Source organism: Drosophila teissieri, chromosome X, assembly GCF_016746235.2.
Source record: "Drosophila teissieri strain GT53w chromosome X, Prin_Dtei_1.1, whole genome shotgun sequence".
Taxonomy (NCBI): domain Eukaryota; kingdom Metazoa; phylum Arthropoda; class Insecta; order Diptera; family Drosophilidae; genus Drosophila; species Drosophila teissieri.
The window spans coordinates 8,076,706-8,103,511 of NC_053034.1; the positions used below are offsets into that span (position 1 = coordinate 8,076,706).

General features: G+C 40.5%; 1 protein-coding gene across 5 annotated transcripts in view; it reads left to right on the plus strand.

Annotated features, from left to right (window-relative positions):
• The first annotated feature begins 139 nt into the window (after window positions 1-139).
• The window catches only part of LOC122623546 (mannosyl-oligosaccharide alpha-1,2-mannosidase IA), a 49,459-nt gene continuing 22,792 nt past the window's right edge, over window positions 140-26,806 (plus strand). Inside the window, exons 1-2 of one of the 5 annotated variants that reach the window (XM_043802765.1) lie at window positions 140-272; window positions 1,689-2,458. In XM_043802765.1, the coding sequence (XP_043658700.1) occupies window positions 1,844-2,458 (615 nt within the window). In that variant the 5' untranslated portion in view covers window positions 140-272; window positions 1,689-1,843. Of the gene's footprint in view, window positions 394-1,688; window positions 2,459-17,677; window positions 18,886-26,806 lie in introns of those variants that run through there. The other 4 variants (XM_043802762.1, XM_043802763.1, XM_043802764.1 and 1 more) reach the window with 4 other exon arrangements.

Below are 26,806 nucleotides of genomic sequence, written 5' to 3' on the forward strand. Positions count from 1 at the left end.
AAATGTGTTCCCATTCTTAAGAAATTTTTGTAAAACACTGAAAGCCGGTGGAAAGTGCAAAACGCCGGTTCGGCGATCTGGTAGCACTGCCTTTTAGTGGGACCAATGGCCACTTCGGCATTGCGGGCAAACAAAGCGGCGGGCACACTGTGGATCGGATCCAAGCTGTTTTTGGTCGTCTCGAACTCAAAAAAAGAAACGTAAATCCAACGGAATTAAACGCGATTGTGGAAGGCGCCTCGTTTGTGTGATACCTCTACCGTGAATCGATGGTCGGTTTGCGGAAAATAATAAGGTTGCAGTTGAAACGCGTATTTTCCTCTCGCTCGCACAAACACACCTCCTGCGAGGAACGGAAAGTAACAACAAAAACAACTGAAAGAAGCGGCTAAGGTGCAAACGAGATGGAGATACCTAGATGGATGCTAGTGGGTGAAAGGAGAACGGAGAGAAGACAGAAAAATCAAATCCAAATCTAAAGATTCATCCCTTTTTCTGTTTCCTCTCTCTTTCGTCACCTCCTTTTTTCCACTCTCCCCATCAGCTGTGTCTCTGTGTTCTCTTTTCTCCACGGCTCTTTCGATTTTTTATTTTTTTATTGTTTGTTTCTGTGTCTTTTTCATACGGTTGTTTGGCCAGCTAACGGTATTCCGTAATAAATGTTATTGTTGTCCGCCCGTTGTGTTGTTGCAAAATATTGCGTGTTTCTCTCCGACCTCTCTCACTCATCATCCTATCTCGCCCCGTCCCTGTCTGGCCTGCAGTTTATGCAGGCCCGCAAAATCGTGATTTATTCTAGATCTCGGAAGTGATAAAGTACGCAGATGTGCTTATGAATATACTAATTTCAAACTCAGTGCCAGTCATTAAATTATTTCATTGCTGTTGGAATTGTTTACAAAATCCGTCATTAGCATAGATACTTAGGAGTTAGTTTTAGGAGTTTCCAAAAATCGATTTTGGATATTTCATATTCATGAGTGTAGGCTAAATCCAATGCACCAAAAAGGAGCATTGTACAAACAAGTAAATTCAAAGGTTAAATGTTTTGAAACTTGCGTTTTATCTATATAATTCTTAGCGAATTTTATTTGGGCTTTGGCAAGATATAGTGTTTTTGGGCTATTTCCGGATATCCATTATTGAAGTATAGCTTTTGTAAACTGTGCCAAAAAGTTTCGTCAATGCAAATGAGAAACTACAAATTGCTATGCAAAATCACGATTTTTGCAATGCCACGCATAAACTCGTGTCTGTGTGTTTGCCACGTTGCCTGTGTGTGTGTGTGTGTTGCCGCTCTTCTTTTTTTTCCACGCAGCGACATCGCATCGAATTACCTTTGTTTTTGCTGGCAGTTCATGTCTGTGTTTTCTTTCCGGCATTTCGTTTTTATCTTGTGCTCCTTTTTTTTTGGCGCATTAACGTATGAGTGTGTGTACAAACAACCGAAAATAGCCAATAATAATAAGAATGCACTGCAATGGAAGGTAGGGAGTGAGAAACGGAGAGAAAGGAAAAGAGAAAGAGAGTGAGAGAGTCGGCACGAAAGTTAAACAGCTGAGTGTAAAAAAAAAGAAAGTTCACAAAATAAACAAACAAGTAAAAGTACTCCTGCTGTAAAAGTACATATTAATGAGAGACAACAATTATTCCCCCATAAATAATCGTTAACTTTTTCACCAAATCAGTGCAACTCGACAGGAAACACATAAACATAACAAATTAAAAAGTCTACCGCCCATGCCCGAGGTGACTACAGTGGAACAACATTAAACATAACACTTAAAACCAACGCACCAAACCAAATCATTTAAATCGAATTGAAGCAAATACAAATTCGACCATGTATCGCATAAGTCCAATTGGACGCAAATCAAACTTCCATTCGCGCGAGAAATGTCTGATTGGACTCGTCCTGGTAACGCTGTGCTTCCTCTGCTTCGGCGGCATCTTCCTGCTGCCGGACAACTTCGGCAGCGATCGTGTCCTGCGCGTCTACAAGCACTTCCGCAAGGCCGGACCGGAGATCTTCATCCCAGCCCCGCCCTTTGCCGCACACGCCCCCCATCGCAGCGAGGATCCGCATTTCATTGGCGATCGCCAGCGTTTGGAGCAAAAGATCCGCGCGGAACTGGGCGATATGCTCGATGAGCCACCGGCTGCAGGCGGCAGAGAACCCGGCCAATTCCAGGTGCTCGCCCAACAGGCTCAGGCGCCAGCTCCCGTCGCCGCTCTGGCGGATCAGCCGCTGGACCAGGACGAGGGACACGCCGCCATTCCCGTACTGGCCGCTCCAGTTCAGGGTGACAATGCCGCCAGTCAGGCCTCATCCCATCCACAGAGTTCCGCCCAGCACAGCCAGCAACAACCACAACTGCCACTGGGAGGCGGTGGCAATGAACAGGCGCCGGACACACTGGACGCCACGCTGGAGGAGCGACGTCAGAAGGTCAAAGAGGTAGGTGGCGCACACTTGATAACTCGAAATACACACCTTGACCGGTTTTTAGATCTATCCAATGGGTTCTGATTTATGTAAATATGAACAAATAGAACGTACAAGCTACGGTACTGTACTTAAAACATAAGTGATTGGTACTAGAAGTGCACTTGTGATGTGGATAAATTGTGGAATTTATTGATCACGAGTGCAATGACAATATCCTCAGCAATTCAACTCCCTAGTGATTATATTGTTTATTGGTTCGGCAAATCTTATCGTGCAATTGACATGAGGAGGTGCCTTGGAAAAAACTCTTTTTAAACCCGGCAAATATTGAACTTTCGCGGGGTTATCGCTCTGTTTTTTTTTTTTCTTACAGCTCAGCGCGATTTTGTGTAATTTCCGATTTCTGATTTTTTTTCTCTGTCATCTTTTTTATGATGCTCTAATTTGGCATTTATTTATTTTAATTCTCTTTTTTCTCGTTTGTTTTTTTCGTTTTGACAACGTGGGCAATTATCAGCATTCCGCTATTTATATTTCCCCCACCGCCCCCCAGTCCCATTCCCCCCCGATTCCCCCGATTCCGCGACTTTTGCGGTCCCCTTGCTTCACTTCCGCGACAATCAGTTGCGACTAATTGTTTGTGGCAACGGCGGCGGTCCAGTGCAACGAGTGTGCCCCCAAAAAGTTGTTCTTGTTTGCCATGCCACTGGAAACTTTGCCAACTCGACGAGAAAAGTTCGCATATCCATATCTATATCTTTATCACATTCCCATTTCCTGAATCATAACTGCTATTAAGCACATTTAACTTTAAAATAAGATTAATAGTTGCCACTGCATAAGAAACTCTTTTTTTTCCCATTTTCGCCGTCGACTTGTAGCATTTAGAAATTTCATAACCAATTCACAACTCTCTGCGTGTCTAATTCGTTTTACTCTGGCTCGCTTTTGTTTCTGTTTGATTCCACTGACCCAGAATCCAAAATCTTCGTTTCTGGCCCCTCGGGCGTTTAATAGAAAACAAAATCTGCCGACCAAATGGCCGACTGACTGAATAACTGAATAACTGACTGACTGACTGACTAATCATTAAAATCAGCAGGCAGCGAAACTCACATCTCCGGAGGGTCGCGAATAAAAATGACTACATACATGCCACATATAAAGAATCTAGAGTCTAGAATCCCAGTATCAAGCTGTATGTATCAAGATCGTCGTCGTCATCAACGCCGCCTTCGCTTTTGCTTTTGTTTTCGCTTTGTCCGGGCTTCACATTATTTCTCGTTCTAATTTATAGCTCTCTGAATATGCGGAAAAGTATAGAATTGGCGCTCGGTAACAAGAGGCAAATCAATTGAATTGATATTTCCTGAGAACGACACGCGAATCGCGAATCGCTTGTGATAACTGAACCTATTTTACCAGTGTGGTTTTCTACTTTTGGCCAATTTCAAGACGCATTTAATTGCATTGCATTCGCCATTCGATCGATCGAACGATGAATCTCTGCCATTGATTTCCAGTTTCGCTTTCAACTCGGTTTCGATCGTAAACAAAAAGGTATCCAAAAAAACCCCATTTTCGCTACTGGCCTTACCTTTGTGCGATTTGAACCCACGATTTGAACTGGATTTTGATTGTGTTTCATCTTGGTTTCTCGTTGTCGTTTCTGTTTCTTTCTTCTGTATCCAATACCCACTGTTGGGCCAAGAAATGGCTAAGTTGTGATCAGAGATTATTGTATCTACAACAGCTGAATCTGAAAAGCCTAAAACCCCATTCAAGTACCCTTTTAGTATAGTCACTGTAAATCATTGTCATTGTTAAGGTGTAAAACAACTGGTTTTTTGGTTTAACTTTTATTAAAAAAGCATTCAATTCGAATTTCGATTTTTCTTTATTTTTTTATTACAGTTTATTACGCTGTTGTAGCAAAACATGTCAAAGTGTCGCATTGGTAGCCCGCTTCAACTTCGTATAAATTTGTGAAAGTTGTTTGCTAATTCTCTCGCATTCCCTTGCTATTACCATTTATTTTGAAGTCTGACGACAACGGCCTTGGGTTCAAAACCTTCCATAATTGTATATTAGCCCAACCCCTAAACTGTTCAAATTGAATCAATAAACCTGACGAGGACGGACAGAAAGACAGAACCTCACACCAAAGACATATGGCTCTGTAATGGTATTACGAGCAGATGACATGCGACATGCAATGCAGCAGTATAGCAATGCAGCAGTATAGCCATGCAGCAATATAGGAATGCAACAATGGACAAAATGCGATGGAAATTTGAATTACTACTTAGTTGCAAAGTAGCACTCAGTGTACGGTTGACAGTTTCCGAACGGCCACTCAACGAACCATTAAAACACACATTAAAAACCCATCATCAGCTGGACGGTACAATCTGTTCACTGACCATATAGTCGGTATTATGCACTTATAATCGCAACGCACAATTTTCAGGGCTAGTTGAGCATTAAAACCACGTTACAATTGCAATGGCTTTTGCCTGTTTAAATACAGAGATTTGCTGATAGAAATTCAAACTCAAATATATTATACTACATTTTCAACAACATTTTGGTATTTACATATGTGTACATCGTTTCAATACGAGACTCATGAACTGCACAACTGCACAATCCTTGACCAAAATATGTGAGAATACGAAACGATGCATAGAAATTTCCAACATTTCTATTCATGCCACCAGTTGCTATTGCTATTCTTTGGATCCAAAAAAAAAGGGGGGCTGGGGTCTTGGAACAATGTTGACCCATTTGGGTGAGGTCTCTTTGTTAATTTAGTCATTGCGTACACATATTTACTTTGAGCACAGCAGCGGAGCACAGTGGAATTGGCCTCAAAGATACACTGGCCATTTCATTTCACCTTGATTCCTGTGCGGTTTCTGTGAGTATTTTCCTAGAAATACTCTTATCAAAAGTTATTCATTGAATAATTAAACAGCGGAGTCAAGGAAGCATTTAATCAGCTGATTGGATTGGATTTGAAATGAAGTAATCTCTAAATAAGTCGATAAACGAATATTAGAACTGAGTGGAGTGGAGGTAGAGTCGCATTTTTTAATTAAACTTTTTAATAAAAAAAGGGGTTTTTTGGGAAAGAAATCGGTATTTTCCTAGAAATACTCTTATCAAAAGTTATTCATTGAATAATTAAACAGCGGAGTCAAGGAAGCATTTAATCAGCTGATTGGATTGGATTGGAAATGAAGTAATCTCTAAATAAGTCGATAAACGAATATTAGAACTGAGTGGAGTGGAGGTAGAGTCGCATTTTTTAATTAAACTTTTTAGTTAAAAAAAAAGGGTTTTTCTGGGAAAGAAATAAGCGGTATTTTTCCTAAGAGAATTCCAATTCTTTTAGCTGTACGATCATTTTTAAACAGCTTTTCGAGCACAACTGGCCCACAGTTCCGTAGGTCTAAAGTTTCTGCCTAGTTCTCGTACTCCTCCCCCATTTTCGGACTCCGCTTTCACCAAAAATCGTGCTGGGCATACAAACGAGTAGCGAAATGGAGAGAAGAATACCAACTATAATATTAGAATGGTAGCAAATGTGTCAATAGCCAGGCAAACTACCAACGGCCATTTCGAGGCTTGCCACAATCGGTGGCATTATTCCAATGACAGGGGCGAAAAAAAAGTGGGGAAAAGTTATTTAGCGAGTCGGGTGTTCGTGTGTTAGCATGCTGCCATTATCATGTTTATCGAGCGCAACAGTTGCTATCTTGTGCTCTTTTTTTTCGTCGAACATACATTACTGTGTAGCACAAATTATTGAGGAAGCCGCCCATGATTTAATCTATCCTCTGGGGCATTTCAAAATAAAATCATATTCGCACGAAGATCTATTTATTTAATTTTACTTATTTAACTTACTTCTTGCTGCCAAAGACACTTTCAAATTGGTATTGGGGTCTTTGCGCTTTCATAACGAAAATTCTATTGGTAATTTCAAAAACATATGTGTCGCTCCCAGAGTGTTTAAAAATAGCCAAAAAATATAGCATTTCAAATTACTTTGTAGAGATGACTGCTAAAGTGAGTCATGTCAAAACAAATGAATAAATTCCGCCTGCTTTTAAATAGTTATGAAATGGACTGCTAAAGGGGCAGCATAGATTTGAAGTATCGTTGCATAAACTTGCAATTTCCCCACCTAATGAGTAATCAAAACCACTTTCAGTTAATTGCACGTGTGCCGTAATAATTAGAGCCCCCACTTATAAGGTAGTTCAACTGTGAAAATAAATCAAATTGTCCCACGAATCACAAGTTTACGCAAGGCAATAAAGTAAAGCGACAGGTTTTTCAACTCTTCCAAAGACGAGCCAACTTGTAAATATACAACTTGCTTAAGCTTTTCATAAGTGCAGATCTTTGGGAGTAAGTGTAAGTAGGCAAAATATTCTGAAAGTTCGAATTAAGAATGAACCCAGGCTGACCTTTTCGATTTCCCAGCATTTGGCTGGCAGTGGCTAGCAGTTCAGGTCTGCACAACCTTTCGCCATCACCCAACGATGTCGACTGAACTTAAAAAAGAGCGAAATGCTTCGGCTTGTTCCCATTGCCATTTCGTTCCGCTGCAGTTGTGTTGCGAAGCTCGGCGAAAGCTTTTTCGTATTCGAAAAGCTTTCCGAGCTTACACACGATTTTTTGGCGCCAAAACATATTGATAAACGGGATTGGTCGTTTGATTGAAGTAGTGTATTCTGCCAAAGTCCTTTGATGTTTTCATCATTTTTGCACACCTAAAGGAGATATGCTTTCTATGGAATACTAAAACTAATTCCTAGTTGCATAAAGACACGATAGATAATTTATCAACGATGTTATATGTACCATGTATGATTAGTAGTAGCGAATTGGTATACCATGTTAATATTTTTGAACCATTTTAAGACATACAACTTTTTTCTCCAGTTCCTTGTCTTAATGATAATTAATTCTCTTTGCTGTAGAGTACCCCGCCTTCGTCAGGTTTATTATCTCGCCTGTTTCCTTCGACAGCCCTCGACTTTTCGATTTCGGCTCGTCTCTTCACTCGAAGCAAGCCGAACTCAACCGATTCGCACTCGGCTGGTCGTTCGGGCTTCGGTTTCTGTGGGAATTACGGGATGAAGGAGTGTGTCTGGGTGACTGAGGGGGGCCGGAGGGGGATACGTATAAGCCATACTGTCTGGCTGCTCTGCAGCTGATATATTTTAGCCACTGCCACCGCTGCTGCTGCTGCTGCTGCTTCTGCTGCTTCTGCTGCTGCTGCTGCTGCTCTTGCTGCTTTCACGCTGCCCTGTGGACTTGGGCTTCTTGTGGTGCCGTTCGGTTGCGGTGCGTTTAATGTCTCGCCTGCGCTGGAAGCGTCAACTCCTTTTTTGGACGCGCCACGCGTCGTATGCGCAATACGTATCACGTATACGCCACCGTATCGCCACGGACTATTTACGTTCGCTGCCATTTGTTTGTCGGCATCGACGGGCCTACGACAACCCGCGTATTCGCTTATTCGCTTAGTGGTCGCATCAGTGTGTGTGTGTGTTGTGTATGTTGTGTGCGTCGGTGTGCGTGCGCTGTTTGGCCATTCGTGTGTTTTTGTGTTCAAGGCTACACCTGCTGCAGGTGACTGCAGATGCAGCTGCTGCTGCAGCATCCGTTGGCTACGTTACAGCCAATAGCCGATATGTGGACAGTGGTCGCTCGCTAATTCTGAAGGCGAAATGATTTAATGATTTAATCAAAATGATAGTTAATAAGCTGGCCAAAGAAACTGGACAGTTTGTTTCTTTTGGTGATTGCAAATCTGTTGTGACATCTGTGGCTGTCTCTTTTCCTAAATAATTCAATCTATAACTAAATTGTGCTTAAAAATATTGGAGCTAAACTAAATACCTAAAGAATAGAATAGTAATAGTCATACAAAATTATAAAACCTTTTCTAAAACCAATTTCTGAATTTCCAGCACCATGAACGTTGTAAACTTTAATTAAAGTCATAAGAAATATTTATTAATTAGCGGGCGACTACTGCACTTACACACTCATAAATAAAGTTGCTCTTGCTGATGTTGTTGTTGCAGTTGTAGTTGTTGCAGTTGTAGTTGTTGCAGTTGTTGCAGTGGCCCAAAGAGGACGAAGGCGAACTTATTGTTTGCTTGGCCATTAATTGTGGCCAGCGCTGGCGAAGCGGAAACGGAAGTGCAATGTGTTGATGACACCATAGCTTCATTTTCTTTTTTTTTTCGGTTACTCGTTTTTTATATTTGTGAAATCGAAAAACGAAAAGAAAATCCTTTAAAGGATAATCCGGGGAATTATAGACGGAACAATAAAAAATCGTTTACTGACTCGTAATAATATCATTATCAGCCTGCGATTGCTGGTTTATAATTAATTCGCAGGATTTCACAGCAGAAATAAAATGTTTAAATCGTTTTGTTGGAAGGATTTAAAATGGCAAAGGAGGATACAAATTATTAAATATTAAACGAAAATATTTATACCAAACAAACGTTGCTATCTTGCATTTAAGCAAACAACGAAAATAACCTCGCGCAGAAACACTTTCTAGAAATTATGAATTTTAATCAAGCGAAATTCCATTTCAAACTCTGTGACACTGGAAACGTGTACAACGAATTTCTGCCCCTAGGGTAATAATAAGAAAAACAGCAGGAAGAAATAAGTATTATATATCGAGGGAAATAGGGACTAGCTCAGCAGGGTCTACAAAAAATATACATATAAATAAGAGCTAAAACTAAATCCAAAAACTCGCGCAGCAGGCAAGAAAAATTCTTCACACGCGCGAAAATTTCGCAGCAGCAGTAAATGCAAAAAAAAACAAAAAAAAAGAAGAAAAAAATGGAAAGGAGGGAGGGAAGGGAGGGGAAGAGAAAGAGAAGGGGTTTCTGGGTAACAGAGATAGCTATACAAAATGTACAAAAATAAAAACACGTTGAAATGTTTCACATAAAAATCTCGGTCCTAGCCAAACTCTGCATGGGTTTTTGCTTTTTGTTTTTGTGTGTGAGTGTGTGTTTGTGTGTGTGTGTGGCCACAAGGGGTTACATTTGACTACACACACTCCCATTTACACTCAGTCTCACACACACTCACACCAGACACCTACATGCACTGCTCACAAACATACACACACACACAAGCGGCTTTCACGCATTGAAAGTAACGCATAATGCGTCATTTTTCACTTCAGCAACGTAATAACTTGGCCAAAGACAGCGAAAAAGATGGTGGAATATGTTGGCTAAAATAGCGGTCGCCACTGTTCGCCGTAAAAGCCCTTTAATGTGGTTTTAGCTGTTTGCTTTTCATCCACGAAATGAAAGAAGTCCAATTATAACAGCATGGCCTTCCTTAAGAACTTTTGATACTCACACTGACTACGGTTTACCCACTTAGCATAAGGATCAGGATGTTATTTAAACAGAGCAGAGCTCTTCGAAATACTTTTGATCTCCAGTGACTTTTCACCAATTTCCTGTGAAATCCTGCCCTGCAGCGTAATATACAACTTTTCCGCCAGAGGGCGTTTGCTTGGAAGTAAATATAATTTGTTTTCCTCTGCAAAATGATGGCATTCAATGCCCCTTTCCCAACGAAAATGCATATTTAGGCATTGCATTTGGGGCTAGACAAAGGGCGTATCATGTTCTTAGCCAACCAACCAACCAACCAGCCACGCCTCCTTTGGGCCAAGAGAAGTGTGTTTGTTTACAGGCAACTGGAGTGCACTTAAGCGGTGATACGAGCGGCAAGAGCGTTGCAAATGGAGAAAAATGGGGGGTTACTGCAAAAATACAAAAAAACATGGAGAAAATGTGGAGTGGATAGCTGAGCTGAGACCCAGACAATCCACTTGATGCTGGCATATGTGTGTAGGATAAAAAGGGGAAAGCGAGGCAAGCAGGGTGCCACAAACTTTGAGGCAGAGATAACGCGGAATTTGAAGAATTCCCCACCTGTCTCCCCTGTCGATGAATCATAAGCTGTCTTATTCCATTGCGACGACGACTGCCGTTGACCTGCCCTAACAATTGTCCTACATCTACATTTTCCCCCGCATTTTCCCCGCATTTTCCATTGGCAGCCAGGCAGGCAGTCCACCTACCCATTTATTTATTCATTCAGTCACTTTGACACGCCTGATTTGATGACAGGGCAAATTTGCATTTATTACTTGTCGTTGTTTTAAGAATGCGCATGAAGGAAAGTAATCAAATAAAAATATTTGTATATTAAGTGTAAAGTGATTTCGATTTTAGACACTTGTTCTATAAAAAAAGCATATGCACATAAAAGCAAATAGAAAATGTGATGTGTTATGTGTTGTGTCAATTTCTATCGAATTATTACTTTGTTTCCAATTGATATAAATAAATCTAGTGAATGCTGATAGAATCAAATCAGATAAATAATGTAAATCAAAATCATGAGCTCTTGTGAATAATAAGTGGAATTCAAAGAAGAGAGATGCTTTTTAAATGCTTTTCCCCAAGTTTTTCTTATTGCTGCGCCACATTTTATGTTTTATGTTTTTTTTTTGTTCGCTCTTTCCACTGCCGGAACTTCTTTGTGCCTCCTTCTATTTCCCTCAGTTGATTAATAATTCGTTGGGCTTTCCACGCCTTTTCTTCTGTCCAGCCATAATTCTTGTGGCGCCGCCTGTTGGATAAAAACGAAGCGAACACGAACACAACAACAACAATACGAGAAGCCCGAGAAAAAACCAACAAACAAACAGCAAAAAAAAAACATACAATTTATTGGTCATGCAAAAGGGAGGAGGTACCTTTATACCCTTTTTTTTCTACCTGTACTTTTGCGGTGGATTTTATGTATTTTTGTTGTTTTCTATCTTTTTTTTTTATCCTGACAAACTTTTTCTGCCTTGCCATGCATTTTATTTTCTGCCTGCTTGTTGTTCCTATAACTGCATTTGAAGGCAAATTGTAAAAATCATTTGCTGACTTTTTGCCGCCAAAGTTTTCCCCACCCACCCCCTCCTCCTCTTTGCCTCGCTCGTGTTGCAATTTAATTGCAAAGTCTAGTTTTATTTCGTTTCGTTTTTGGGGGAAAACTATCCTTTTGTCGCCAGTCAACTGAATTGATGCCTCTTTTCTGTGGGCAAACTCTAACCCTGGTCAACAGCTTTACATACAGATGTGTGCAACCGAATAGCTGTATCTTTTTGTTTGTGGGCTTAACAACATTAAGTAAGATGCTTAACTAGATGCTATATATTGCTATATGTCAATGCTTGTGGCGTTTGGAAGAATGATCCATTCGTATAGGGATAGGTATTCAACTATAGATATTTATGAGTGAGTACACTGTCATTAGTTTGCGCTCTGGCATCGTTATTGAGGTTTATCTCAACGGCTAGATGGCTGCTGCCAAAGTCAGATGTGGCCAGCACAGACAATCCATTTTGTCAGCCAACAATTGAAGCGGAATGCGGTTTTTCTTTCCTTGCGGTTTGCCATTCCTCTGCTCTATTTTTGTGTTTCTCTCGTAGGAGAAATTGCAGTTGCAATTTTAAAGGCTGAGGGCGGCGAAATTGGAATGGACAGTCGAAAAAGCAATTAGGCGAAAAGGTTGCAGCGGAAAAGCATACAATCCATACAAATTACCAAACAGAAAGTGCAACTGAGTGGCGAGAGTGATCGGAAGAGTTATGTGATCGGCTATAAAAGATACAAATTATGAAACTTCAACGTATCTCTAGTATACATATAGATTGCTAGTAATACAAAATGTATATTTCCCTGGCACTATACATTTTTGAAATATGAAAATACATAAGGGACGGCACTATACATTTTTGAAATATGAAAATACATGAAGGACGGCCATAAGTCTTATCGGTATCCCGAATTTTCCGTATGCAACTCAATGCAAGCCAGCACACACAGGCACGTGCGAGAAATAGGAACATGGGGAGGCGCATAAAAGTATGCTAAATTATTTGTTCGTCAGGACAACATGCATATATGTCAAACCTCCTGACGCAGCACAGCACCTGAATAAAGGGACTGTGGAGCAGGTGGGGATTGTCACGGGCACGGGGATCCTGCTGAAGGCTCCTCCTCTTTATGGAGGGTAAAACGGGGCACTAAACATGTCCTGGCAAGCTGCCATCTCCCTTTATTGCTAACCCCCATCCCCTACCCCCCTTCCCCTTCCCCTCCCTGCGAAAGGACTTGGGAATCGCATTCTGCATTCTGCATCTGCCGATCCTTCGGCTGTCTCCTCCCTCGACTGTCAACAGTTGGCACTGACTAATTAAATCTGGCATCGATTTCTCTCAAAAGTTTTTCATGCTTTCCAATGCCTGCTATTCAATGGTAGTGTGAATTTTTATTCCAGAACAAAGGCTACACTTCAAAATTTTGTTTTTAATTATAGCCGATCATATATTGATTTTAAATAAATCAGTGCACGGTTTGTTTCTAAAAAAACACTAAAAAGCACTAGTTAGTTAAGCTCAATGCATTGATCGCTTTTTGAAAATGCAAAGTCCAAGCCACAATTAAAATGTGATGTGTACGTTTTCCCATTTTCCATCTGGGTGTCTTTCGTTTTGCGTTGTCAAATGCACAAAACACGACACAAAGGACACTCGCACACATTGCCTGCTGGATAGTGGGTTTGGTTTGGTTTGGTTGGGTTTCGTTCAGTTCAGTTTAGATTCTGCTTCGTCCTCAGTGCTGCTCTTGTTATTGTTATCCTTGTGGTGCAGTTTTAATAATTCAAAGTGCCTGCAATAGACGGGCTGCTTACTGCTCATTGCCTGTCCGTCCTTGTCCTTTTGTTTGGCTTCGAAAGTCGCACTGCACACGCAGTTAAAAGGACGATGGACGATGGACATTGGTGGCCCAGCAGGGCACATTACGTATACGCCCCTCTTTCTCCTTCTCCTCATCTGGCTGGCAAATAAAAACAGCAAGCAAGCAAGGTACGCAGCAAGGCGTTGACCAGGCGATGGAGTCCTTTCGCTCGTCCTGCCAACGTCACGATCCGCATTTCAAGTGAATGTTCAACATTCAAAGTGGTTGAAAGTCAATTGCTCAAAGCAAATAAATTTTAAGCACATCAAGTCAAAGAAGCCAGACTGTCAAGCCTGAAGACCGTCGACTGTCACGAACTTGATTGGAAACTATAATTCCGATATATGCCATTCCTTATAGTAATTCTATTGAAACTATATACATTTAAAACCAGCTGATATTCTATGAAATTAGAACCACTAATGCCATGAAAAGATCCATTCATATGTGCATAATGGCACTACATAAAGAAGTAAATAAAAATCTACAAATCTTGAAGGATATACCCTTCAATCTCGGGCGCATAATTATAGCCAAAGTAAAGGCGACTAAAAGGGTTAAAAGGGGTTAAAAGGGTGCAACTGTGCTGGGCAAATAGTTCCACTAATTAGAGACAGGTTGCAAGGACACGCGGATGCAGATGATGTCGCAGTTTGTTTGTTGATTTAGCCGAAGGCGGCCCAACTCAGTGGGGATCCGAGGGGATAAGGTGGGTTACATGTTACGGGTCACGGGTCACGGGATTGCAGAATGCAGAATGCAGAATGAGAATTTGTATTTTCCGTTCGTGTTTTTCCCTTTTTTTGGGGTTTTTTTTTTCCAGCCGGTACCGAGAAGTTAACTCGATTTGTGCGGAATTTGACAGGCCGAAAAAGGAACCAAGCGAGGCTCCGCAACTTCGACTTGGTTGGTCCAAGGACACACTGGCTGGTAGCACCGAGGAGGAGGAGGATGAGGAGGAGCAGGAGGAGGAGGATGAGGTGGAGCCTTGGGATTGGATTTGGGATTTGAATGCAGCCAAAGGAAAACATCTGCCCAGCCTGCGGGGCAAAAATGCACGGAAACAAAGCGACAAAACAGAAGCAGGAGCAGCACTAGTAGCACCAGCACTAGCAGCAGGAAAAGCAATGGAAAAACGAAAACCCCCTGCCCCTCCCCTCAAAAATGAACGAAAAACGCAAAAGAACAAAAAATAGAGAGATGGAAATTAGAGCAAAGCGAATGCAAATGACAAAATAATGCGTTCGCAGGCAGGAGAAATGTTTTGGTGGCCAAATGGCAAACGAAACACGAAACACGAAATATGGTGCTGCTGACCAAGGCTCTAAGTCCGATTTTGGTGGCTATAAATTAATAGTGAAATACGACTGAAACAAGTCACACTGAATATTGATTGAATTTCGGTTGGTTTAAAGCTGCAAATTTAAGTGGCAATGTAGGCAGAATGTAGCTCTGAGTTAGAAAGCAGGAATATTAAGTAAACGCACCGTTGCACAAACTTTTTTTGTTTGCCGTCTTTCGACACTTCCGCATTTTACATACGCACCGCAACATACCAACTGTATAAAAGGTAATTAGAATGGAAAAACATTGCCGTTTGCAAAAGTAAACTATAGTTAAAAAGCAAGTATACGCACCGTTGTACCAGCTATTTTATGCCGCACTGCGGCCATTACGCATACGCAACGTTGGCCGTCTTATCCAATTTAAAATGACTCTTTGCCCAGGGAAGAAAGAAGAAGTGCACTCGTAGATAGTGTAAAACTGGGCACAAAATGGAGCTGGGAATAAATTGCAATTTACTTGCGTAAATTTAATAAAGTTTTCGCCCCTCAATTTTCCGCTCTTTCCGATTTTAAACGTGCTGCTGCTGCTGTTGCTGGTGCTACTGCACCACGTTCGCTGTGCAACTTGTTGTAATGCAATCTGTTTGCCGTTCGCCTTGAGCCGCAATTTTATGAAAAGCTGTTGAAAATAATTAAGATGAAATGCCAAAGATTGCTGCACATCGTTCAGTTCTTATACATATATATATATATCTTCAGATGCAGCTGCCTGCTTTCTGGCTTCTTCTTGGCTTCCTTTTTTTTTTATTTTGCATTTGTGATGGATCTTGTTATTATCCAATTTACCACGCAGAAATGTCGGACATATTTCTTTATGGTAGGGCATTTTCTGAAAAATTACTATAGATTTTATGTTGCAGCCAAACGCATATCAATTTATACTCACTTCCTATTTAATTCACTCTGTGGCTTAGAAAATCTGATGTTTTCGTTGCCTAATCACACGTACAATGTAGAGCGATTTGTCACGAATTACAACTAATTGAAATGCCTCAACATGTTAATTGAAAATGTAATCCATTAATGCCCGAAAATGCCAACAGTGTGCCGCTCTTTCGCTCGACTGCGAGAAAAAGTGTGTTGAGAGCCCTTTTGTTTGGGATTAATTAAGCGACAAAAGACGCAGCTTCATTAATTGAAATAAATAGGGAAAAAAGCACTGAGGAGCTCTGCTATTTTGTTGTTAGACGAAACAAAGGAAAAAGAATTAAGCAGCCTAAGACGACGACGAAGACGACGACGACGAGGAGAAGTGAAATAAATTCGTCTAGGCAACAGGCGTTAATATGCAATTAAATGAAATTTCTTCCAAGTTTCCATGTATGCTGCTCTTCTACGTGTCTGTGTGCGTGTGTGGGTGGGTGTGTGCGTGCGTGTCGGCTCAATTAAATCCGCAAAGTGTCCCCTTTTCCCCACTGAACACAAGACGCGTGTGCAGATCCCATGAAATGAATGCTTAAATCCTCGTCCAAAAAAAGAAAAGAAAAAAAAATGCCACACAAAGCCAGAAAAGCAAAGAAACCAGCAGAAATATATACAGATGAGACGAAAGTAAATACCCTCTGATTGCTTAGAAATAAAATATGAAATAATAAAATATTATATTTATATCATATAGATATGATATAAAAAGATTCATTTCTAGGCTGTTTTTGTAACTCGCTCGCTCGCTTTGCATTTACTATGCTCACTTCGCTGATAGAGTATTCGAATTACTTCTGTCGAATTACCCTTTGTCTCTAAAGCTTAGATTGCCTTGGGGAATGGCAGGGTATTACATTGGCATTATGACCCACCTGGATGGATGCCTAGAAAGTGAGAGACAAGATATTGTCAAGGTTGAATAGCTCAGGAAATATGTAGGAACGGTGGTGAAAGGAAAGGAGAAAAAAAGTGAAAGGAGTGGCGAACATTTCATTAACATTTTGCCTGCCAACTGCGAGTTATGACTTAATAGAATCGATAGATCGCGGTAGTTGTAGTTGTGAATGCAATTAACATGTGCAACTTAATATGTTTGATATAAATGTATCTAAAGGAAATCCGCAATTTAATTGCTTTTATTACCTTACCAATAAATGCAATACGTTTAAAGTGTGTCACACGACCGAATGCTGCTGTAAATTCAATTTGCTGCGATCACTGAACGAAAATAATTGATTTTATTGCTTTTATTGCTTTTGTTTCGCCACACCTCAAAAGCAACAGCAACAGCAACAACATGAGCAACCGCAACTTGCGACTGAACATTAAAATGTTAACGAGCTACACTTTTTTTTTCGTTGTGCATTTGTGTATTTTTGGAAAAGCAAACAGCAAGCCAGTGCAAAAATAAACAGCATGCGAATAAAAACCGAATGCAATAAAATAAATCACAAACCAAATTTCAAAGGTTGATATAAATAAATATAAAATTGATATCGCTAAAAGCGTTTTAGTGCAAAAAAGAAAAAAAAACATTGAGGTGAAAAAATGTACCTTAAGTGGAAATAATACAAGTAATTAAAGAGCTGGTTACAATGCTAAAAATAAACTGAAAGCCACAAAATATGCCAAACAATAGATGAAATATTGGAATAAACTAATTAAACTAATGAAAAATACATTGCCAATAAATATACAAAGGAAATTAAACAACAAATTTACAGTAAATACAACGAAAGCACAAGACAACAAAATTACTACATATTACAAGCAAAAACGCAAATATCACATAAAATTAAACAAAAGTTATTCAAACCCAATTAGTTAGTGGAAAAAAAAAATAACCAAAGAACGCAATACAAATATTTAACACAATTGCGTATGAAAATGAAAAACTGCTTGCGACAGCTGCGCAGCTGCGACGGCGTTAGCTAAAACTGCTTTGCGCTCTCCATGTGAACGGGCAAGCAGTTCAGAGAGCCAAACAGTAGGAGAGCAAGATAGAGAGAGAGCGATAGAGAGGGACAGTGGCAAAGAGAGGGAGTGCACCGCAGCACTGCATTCGCATTTCAGCTGCTGAAGCGAGCAGTTCGAAATGCGCACCGAAAGGCGCGACGATCGCTAAATTAAACAAAGCCAAATGAAAATAAAGTAAAGAAAGCACGTAACCAATATTCGTGTGGCGCTCTCGCGAGTTGGCAACAGCCCAAAACCAGAACACAAATATTTGTTGAAAATCTCGTGAGTTGGACACAAACAGTAATTTGAAGAAATCGCTTTTAAATATTTGATAAAGTCCCCCTTAATTGCTAAACACAATAAAAGCAAACCCTACGAAAACTTGCCAGTTGAACAAAAAAAGAATATAATATAGTACGACAATAACAAAACGACAGTAAACAAACTCAAATGGATAATAGTGATACAAACAAATCAATAATACTTGTTAAAAGGAATACATAACATTATAATACTATCTAATATCTAATTCACAACAAATGATTAGAAACCAATTGCTTGGAAGCCAGCAGTATACTTAACTCTCTGGGCGATTGAACTCGATCGCCTGCATGCGTTTCTGGCCGTAATCCCCTCCAGCAAGGTGACCATGTGCAGCCGGAAATGCTTTCGCATGCCCACCCTGGTCATCTGCGGCGTCGTACTGACCATTATCCTGGTCTGCATCACCGGCATCACGCTGACGAACAGCATCAACATATCGAACATCGTCAAGCTGCGCGAGAAGGTGGCCAGCGATTCGGCGGCGGCCAATGGCGGCCACCAGGCGGCCCAGACGCGGGCGGCACTCGTCGAGCAGCAGTACTCCACGCTGCAGCAGCATCATCTCTCCCGCAGCGATCTCAACTATATTCAGGCAGCGACGCATCCCAAGAATCTGCAGCGCCAACTCCAGCAGCAGCAACAGCAACAGCAGCAGTTGCAGCAGCAACAGCAACCAAATAAGATTGTCATCGAAATCGGTTTGAGCAATGACAGCGGCGCAAGCAGTGCGCCCGCAAGCAGTACCATTGGTTCAAGCAGCACGGGTCCGCGAATTCTTCAGGCGGCCGAGGCTCTAATGGAGGGCAATGTGGACTCGATTTCATTGCCAGCAGCAGCGCCACTAGCAGCAGCTACTACTACTACTACCACTACTACTACTACAAGTTCAGCTAAAAGCTTGGAAAGCGGCCAAGGGAGCAGTACTACCAATGCAGATATTACAATGGGCATCGCCGATCACAATCCAGGGGGCATTCAGTTCGAGCGACGCGCCCACGTTAAACAGGTATACACTGGGCGGAAATACGTTCGCTGGAAAGAGCCGGCGGTTGAATTAGAAATGTAGACAATTTTCGAAATTCGAAATTACTTAAATTTGCATTAAGGTACATATTTTTATTTTTCCTTAGAATTCTCATGGATGCAAGGCGATATTTAATGAAATACTTTCGTTTTTTTAACAAGCAAAGTAATTCAAGTTGAATATACTCGTATTTTTGTTTAATATCACATAAGGTTTTTGAATATTGATGTTATGGAGTTATAATTGTTAATATGCTTAAATCCTATGCATGCATTCGTTACAAAAACCCAACCTTCATTTGTATAATAATAATTTTGTATCGTTTGTGAACCTTTGTCTTCAATTTTGGTCTAAGTACAGGAATAAATATTTTCAGCTATTGACTTTTATTTTATTTACCATAACGTTCAGTGCCATAAATCAAATGCCATTTTGGGTTCATTTCTCATTTGCCCTTTACTGTGTAATTTTCGCAATAACAAGAATAAACGAAAGCCGAGCTGTACAATTGCGAAAATTCAATTTACGTGTTTGGCTCGGTGAGGTTCGGCTCACGTTTTTCCGTTTTTCCTCGCTTTTCCTCGCTTTTCCCGCTTTTATTAGAGATATCTGGCTAATCATTTTGCTGCATTGTCACGCTGGACGGCAAACACGAATTCGCGCTTTGGCAATCCATATTCCCTCCATTTCCTCCCGCCAAGCAAATGCATTTGCCTTTGATTCGATATCCCAGTTGGAAAATTTGTCATATTCGTATGAGAAAACACCGTGTGTGTTTGGCGTGTTATAGTTTTCCTTTTTTTGTGTTTGTATTTTTCGGTGGGTGTTTCCCAATTAAATTTGTCACGTTTTGTTTGCTCGCCATTTGCATATATCTCGGTTATATACGAGTATATATAACAGTTGGTCGCCTTTTTTGCCTTTTCAACGTTGACGTTCAACGTTGTTCTATACTTTTCTATAACTGTGTGATTTAATGGCTTTCATTTATGGCTCGAAACTAGTTGGCACTAGTTCTAACCGATTTGGGCCGTTTTTCTTAAGCCGGTTTTCGCTTTTCTCCGGTTCGATGTTACTTCAGATTTATGCAAATGCAAAATGAAAAAAATACAACATACTAGTAACTAGTAACGCCGAGATATTATGCATTCATATTACTCATTCTTCTTAATGATATTACAACTGTTTGCAGTGTCATTTGCTGTCAATAAAACTCAGTAATACACTTTACACTTTAATAGCAAACAACTTTGTGGAAAGTATTATTATTTAATACGGCCTAGTTCATAGAATTAGTAATAGAATTATGTATTTAATTCCTATTTAAATATGAAAATGTAATTATAGCTCAAGCAACTTTTAAAACGTTTAGCGCATTTAATTAAATACGAATCATTTCGCCGCCAGTCAATTGCAAAGACAAAATCAGCTAACAATTTTGAGCTTTTGAGCCCTTTGGGCATTACGACAATACAGATTATAGATTACAATAATTAACATAGTTTTAATGGCGCTGGGAAATCAAATGAACTCAACTGCACATGCATACAAAGCAAAACTTTATTTTGCGCCATGGAGCAAAAATAAAATAGACTCCCCCCCTGGAAACCCTCCTCCCCCCACTCGACTTACCCTTTGAAAATCCCATGTAAATCGCGCGATTTCTCTAATGCGATTAAGGGGGCGAGGGTTGATTGCAAAGTTCATAGAAAAAGTTAGCAAACGAAAGGTGAATGGTGAATGCACACTTTAGTTGCACACTCAGTTTAAAGTATTACTATTATATATACAAAATGTAGTTATTCAATTATAAACTTAAGCTTTAATCATTCATTTTGGTTTAAATTCAGTTTGTTCAATTATCCTTTGCGATATCAAATCAAGTGATTAAAGGCTCGAGTGGTGAAAGATCTGGCAGTCGGAAAACTTAATTTGTTATTTTCTTATTATTTTGTTAACTAACTAACTAACCTAAGCAGTCATATTCAGTCAAGAGGCATCACTAAGCCAATTAACTTTGCAAACTTATTCCGTGTGAAATTAATTACTTGATTTTCAATGTGTTGACTTGTTTGTTTTTTGTTTTGCCATATCATTGGTTAGAATAGAAAGAGTGGTGTGGTAGAAAGAGAGGGAGCGTCGCTGTGCGAGAGAGACGGACTGGTAAATTAAGCTGATGAATTCTATATGAGACTTGCTCATTTATTTACAAACGCTAATTTCGCACACTTCCGTTTGCTGATGTCCATGACGGGTGATTTAGCTGTTTGCTAAAACAAAATATTGCCTTTTGCCACTGCAATTGTGGATATGTGTGTTTTGTTTACAGGAAAATTGAGGATACCAAATAGATTTCAATTAGAATAAAAAATAGCTTAAAACACTGCCATGCATGTTTTATACACAACTTGATTACTTTCTATTCTCTTTCCTTTTTTGTTGTGTATATTATTTAACTGGAAGCTGAATAACTCGCATAGATGACTTTCGATTGGCATTGTCCTTGGCTGGTTATGCACTCTATTTAATATCCGCCCATTTATCATACGCAATTCTCTTTTGACCAGAAACATGAGGGCCGTAACCTCTGCCACATCCCAGTCCCCTCCCCCGCCCCCTTCCACTTTCACTTTCGGTTGCAAAAGTTCTTAATAATAAATTGCTTAACTTTTTAGGTAAACAAAAGCGGCACACTTTGCGGGTGGACGGCACGGAGGGGGGAGGGATGAGGAGTTTTTGGCTTTCAACTTGCCGCAGGCTCCTCACGTGCGGGTTGCCCCAAAAAGTAAAGTGGGCGGCAGGTTGCAAGTTGCCAGGCTGTTGTGGAAATTAAAATAATTGGCGCTACTTTTGTGTCCCTCGGGCATTTGTAATTATCGCCAAGTTGAGCTAGTTCCGCTAAGTGTACTAGTTGCCCCAAATGCACAGACTCTATTTACTTGCAGCAACTGTAATATATTTTTACCAACTTTATTTATCGTCTGCAAGACGTATTCTCTGTGGAAAAGAGGCAGAGCAACTACATAGTTTGCTGCAAAGTGCACAGCATTTTTGCATTTAACTCATGCCATTTTCCCATTTTCCCATTTTCCCATTTGTGTCATGCATAATGAAAACGGAAACTAAAGTTGTGAATTATTTCTTATTGTCGCAACAATTATCGCTTATTTCCGCCTGCCCGTACTTGCTTTCCACATAGTGAGTTTTCTTTTCACGCTGATAAAGTGCTTTTCCTTTCTTATCCTCTCGTTCTTTTTCTTTTTTTCTGTTTTTTTTTTTTTATATTTTTGTATTTTGCTTTCACTTTGCAACGTAATACATCTGTCATGTCTGGGAGGCCGGTCATAATTTATAACCACCAATTGCAATGCAAAGCAGCCTCTTTATATGGAAAACACGCGCCTGCCGCTTACACACACACACACACACACACACACACCGATAAATTTGAGTCCTTAAACGCGGAAAAATATAATAAAATATTAGCCTTTAGTTATAAATAATATTTAAAATCAAAACGATTTGCCAAATTACTTTTAATCACTACACAAGACTGAAAATCATTAAGTGCTCAAGCTAAATTTTCAATCACATGCTTTCTCTCAGTGTACTCATGTACTTTCCGACTCCTTCTACTTCCAGGTGAGTTGCAAATGAATGATTCGAGAAAAGCGCTTCGTGTATCGCCGCTCTGCTGCTTAGCGCAATATCATGGATAAAAAGTTTCTTGTCCAGCCGAGAAATTGGATAGAATCCAGATATCCAGATGGTAAGCGAGTGGAGACGAAGAAATGCCGAGTGAGAAAGTGCCGCTGACAGTTGCCAACAATCCAACAATAAGCTTCAATTTGACGCTAAAAGCAGGCAGCAGGAAAACAGGACAAGGTGATGGAGGAGGGCATGGAATGGGGGCGAAAGGGGGCGTGGCAGGGTTGGCAGTGCTGGCAGGGAAAGTACGAGGTGAAAGGTGAGGGATCTGCTGGCATGTCTTGGGAAAAGTTTTGTGAGCTCGGACAAATGCGCAAATGACAACGCCCCAATGCTTTCAATTATCATGTCCTGTTCTAGTAAAATCCAACCACCCACAAGCACCGCCAACTTTCTTTCTCTCTAGGAAATTGTCCTTGGCGAAACTTTCTCCGCATATATACCAGGCAATTGCGTGGAAAAACCTTAAATATATATAAATATTCGATGGTCAGTGGCGGGAAATGAAATTAGAATATTCCAACAATCAGTTCTAACAAATTAACCCAAAATGAAGCCAAATGAAATGTAGGATCAAATTAAGCTTACAACATTTTTAACTTGCGAGTGCAGCTTAATTTAAAATACAAAACAAAACCAGCCAACACAAACTGATAACGAAAAATATATGAAAAAAAGAAGAAAACCATGCCAAATTACGGGGTATTGATTTCGAATTGAATTTCTGGCGATGCCCGCCCGGGGTCAAAGTTTTTGGGGCCTGGAGCGAAGCATAAGTAATCATTGTTCAATACCGGAAACTATTCAATTTCCGCATGACATGGAGCGTGCACAACACAGACGAGGGATGGCCAAAGTGGGCGGCGAAATAGAATCAACGACAGAGCGCCAGGGAAACCAAATGCGATGAAAATCCTCACAGGGAGCAGTGGGCTGAACAGCCACAGCCACAGCAACAGCCACCGGGATCCGAGATCTGAGAAACCAGAAACCAGAACCCAGAGATTCTGGCACTGACATTATATCCTGCCTCCTGACTCCTGACTCCTGGCTCCTGGTTTCTGGCTCCTGGCTCCTTGCTCATGTCTCCACTTCTGGCTTGAGCTGCAGTTTCCTTTGGCTTGCCTCACATTTCTTGCATCTCTATTGCTTTTCAGCAAAAGAAAGCGTAGTTCAACGTACATTTTTGGTTATAAACTTTTGTCAAAAATAGTATGTTTTTCAAGGGTTTTTTTAAAGCATAACTTGTTAAAAAAAAGAATCACTCAGAACTAAGAATACTCCCATTTTACTAGCTAACAATACCCTGCTGCTATTTTTTTTTGACTTCGACAAACAATCTTTTTCGATAAACTCAATATTTACAATTGTTTTAAAACAATCATACATCTAACTAAGTAACGACTTTGGAAAGATGGTTAGCAATGCTTACACTTTTGGCCAAACAACTTTGCCCAAATGCATTGTGAGCCAACTGAAGAATTGCTGGACTTTAATTATGTATGACCTTTGGGTAACTAATTTAAGTGCTTTTCCCAGCACTTTCCCATCGCATCTTATGTGATATATATGTATGTACACCTTTGTAAATTAAGCTCTCATTGTTTTTGGGGGAAAAATCAACTCAAATTGACAGCCAAACTTTGTCTGCCTTGAACTTGATTTTGGCTGCTGGCTGTTGGCTGTTGCTGCATTCGATGGCTTTTCCGCCAGCGGCATTTTCCTCGCCCACATCGGATGTGGAGGTGGGAGTGGTTGTCGGTGGTGTGAGGGGAAAAACGCAGAGTTGACTTACTTTGTTGATGTTTGGTTTCTGCCTTCTCTATCTGCTGCCCGAGTTCTGCCGCCCCACCTCTCCATCTCTCCATTTTCGTATTTCATCTCTTGACAGTCCTAAGCTGATTTTGTCTTGCATTGCAATGCTCGAGGACATGTGCGCAGCAGGTCCTGGCTGCTCCACTCGAAGGAGTCAATTCGGTTGTCTGCACTTTCGTGGCCCTCGCCACCCCAACTGCGTTTAGCTGTCTACCCTTTATGCTTCTGCTCCTGCCATGTCCTGCAACTGCTCCTGCTCCTGATTCTGATTCCGATTCCTCCTAGTTTACTTATATATTATTTTCTTCGTTCCACTCGCAGCTCTACCTGTTACGCTTCGTTAACTATGCGCCGGTATAAAAAGCTTTTGGCTATCAATCAATTGTCCTTATTCAATTATTTAGCACACATTGCTATTTATCCCAGCCACAGGTACATGGTTGAACTTTAGAAGCACACATCCCACTTTACACTTTAAATTTGGGCAAACACCAAAGCGAGACAATCAATTTAAGGTTTTTAAGTACTATTAAATATTTATATTATATTATAGTATCTAAGATACGAGTATTGTTCCGTGGCTTTGCAGTTATTTTCTTTTTAGAGCCGATAAAAATTCCTGTAGCCAATCTCTTCATACATTTTTCGCCATAGATCATGGGAAATTTCAGTGGATTTTTCCGAATTGAATGGTGGCTACATGCGATGGCAGGCAGAAAGGGGGGAAAGGGCACAACCATTTTGGCCATCGTTTGTTTTACGACTTTTTCTAATTGCCTGCTTTTGGTTTGGTTGCTCCCGAGGAGGCAACCGACTCCATAACTAACCTAGTACTAACCTCCAGTGGCAGTCCTCCTCCTCCTCCTGCCATTTTTCGCCGGAAGGAAGCAGGCAGCAGGCAGCTCGTCCTTTATTTATTGGCCATCTCTTCCTGTCTTCCTGTCCTCCTGCGCCTGTTCCACTTCACTCTAGCTCAATGCCGAACCAAACCAAAAAAAAGAAAAGAAAGAAAGTGAAAATACGGAATGGGAAAAGGGAAAAGGCCATCGATAAGGAGAAAAGTGGCCAGTGGCCGAAAAGTGGCGAAAAAGCGAGCAGCTAAGGCAAGAAATGTGAAGAAATTTACAAAATTTTAATTCAAAATTAAAGCTGCATTATCAAAACTATAATTCCAAATAAAATCGATCACTATTGAAGAAACTTCGCAAAGAACTGCTGAGGAAGGCAATATATGTAGTAATAAATACATTGGTTTTTATCTATCTACTCTTGCATTTGAACCCAAAAGTTATGCTATACAAATTTCCTGTGATGGAGAACTGCTGCTCAAACATTCGTTTTTATTTTATTTACCCAGCTCAGTTCACAACAATGCGTACATGTGTTAGACGTCTGCCGGAACGTACACTGCACGAAATTAAAGATCTTACTATCGTATTAAATATGTTTTGATGACTTTATCTATTTGTTTTTGAGTTTCTATCGATTGTTATGTATAATTTACCTAAACTTAACATTACTAAGCATATTTGTCCATGCGATTTTTTCACCGTGTAGAATCATCATCTAGTGCCAGACATCCAACATCCATTTCCGCTTTTTGAAAACTTCTCAAGTGAAGTTCTTAAAATCTTGGAGGACCGCAGCTGAGTTTCGTCCACTGAATGGCGTAGGAAATGATGGTCGTCCTCAAGTGGTTGTGCAGGATGAGGTTTTGGTTTTAGGTATTACGTTTTAGGTTTTAGGTCGTAGGGCGCAGGTCGCAGCACAGATAAAGGGGGCGTGGCCGAGGAAAGGGCAATCAGCAGCTGTGACTGCCGAAAGAGCAAAATAAAAATGCACAAACTCTTTGCCATAAAAAAGCACACAGCGTAGAAAGCGAAGCGAGGCGAAATGAAATGAATCATAAATATGTGATGAGTGAGAGGGATGGACCTCAAGTTGCCAGCTATTTTCATTGCATTTAGAATGTGTCTGCCACGATTTAGTCCATATATACATATATTTTAATATTTATACTCGCTCTAATTGGCAATAGTTTCGATCCAAACCAAACTCCACTGCTAAAGTGATGACCGCTGTCGAAGTAGAGTGTCCTTCATCTATACTGCTGCTGTTTTCAAGCAGAAAACTTGCCGATAATCATCAACAACAAAAGGTCAAATAAATGGGGGAAATGGGGGCTTGGGGGTCAGGCGATGACATTGCTATTTCTTGGGAAAAGTGTTTACGTCTGGTTTTGTGGTTGTGGTTACATCCTCGAAGTAAAAAAGCCAAAACCAAACCGAAACTGTTTAATTTTTAGTTTATGTTGCATAATCTTAGGCGCCCAAAAAGAGATCCGAAAAGGTTTGGAGCACTTTTTCTTTTGCTGACTCGT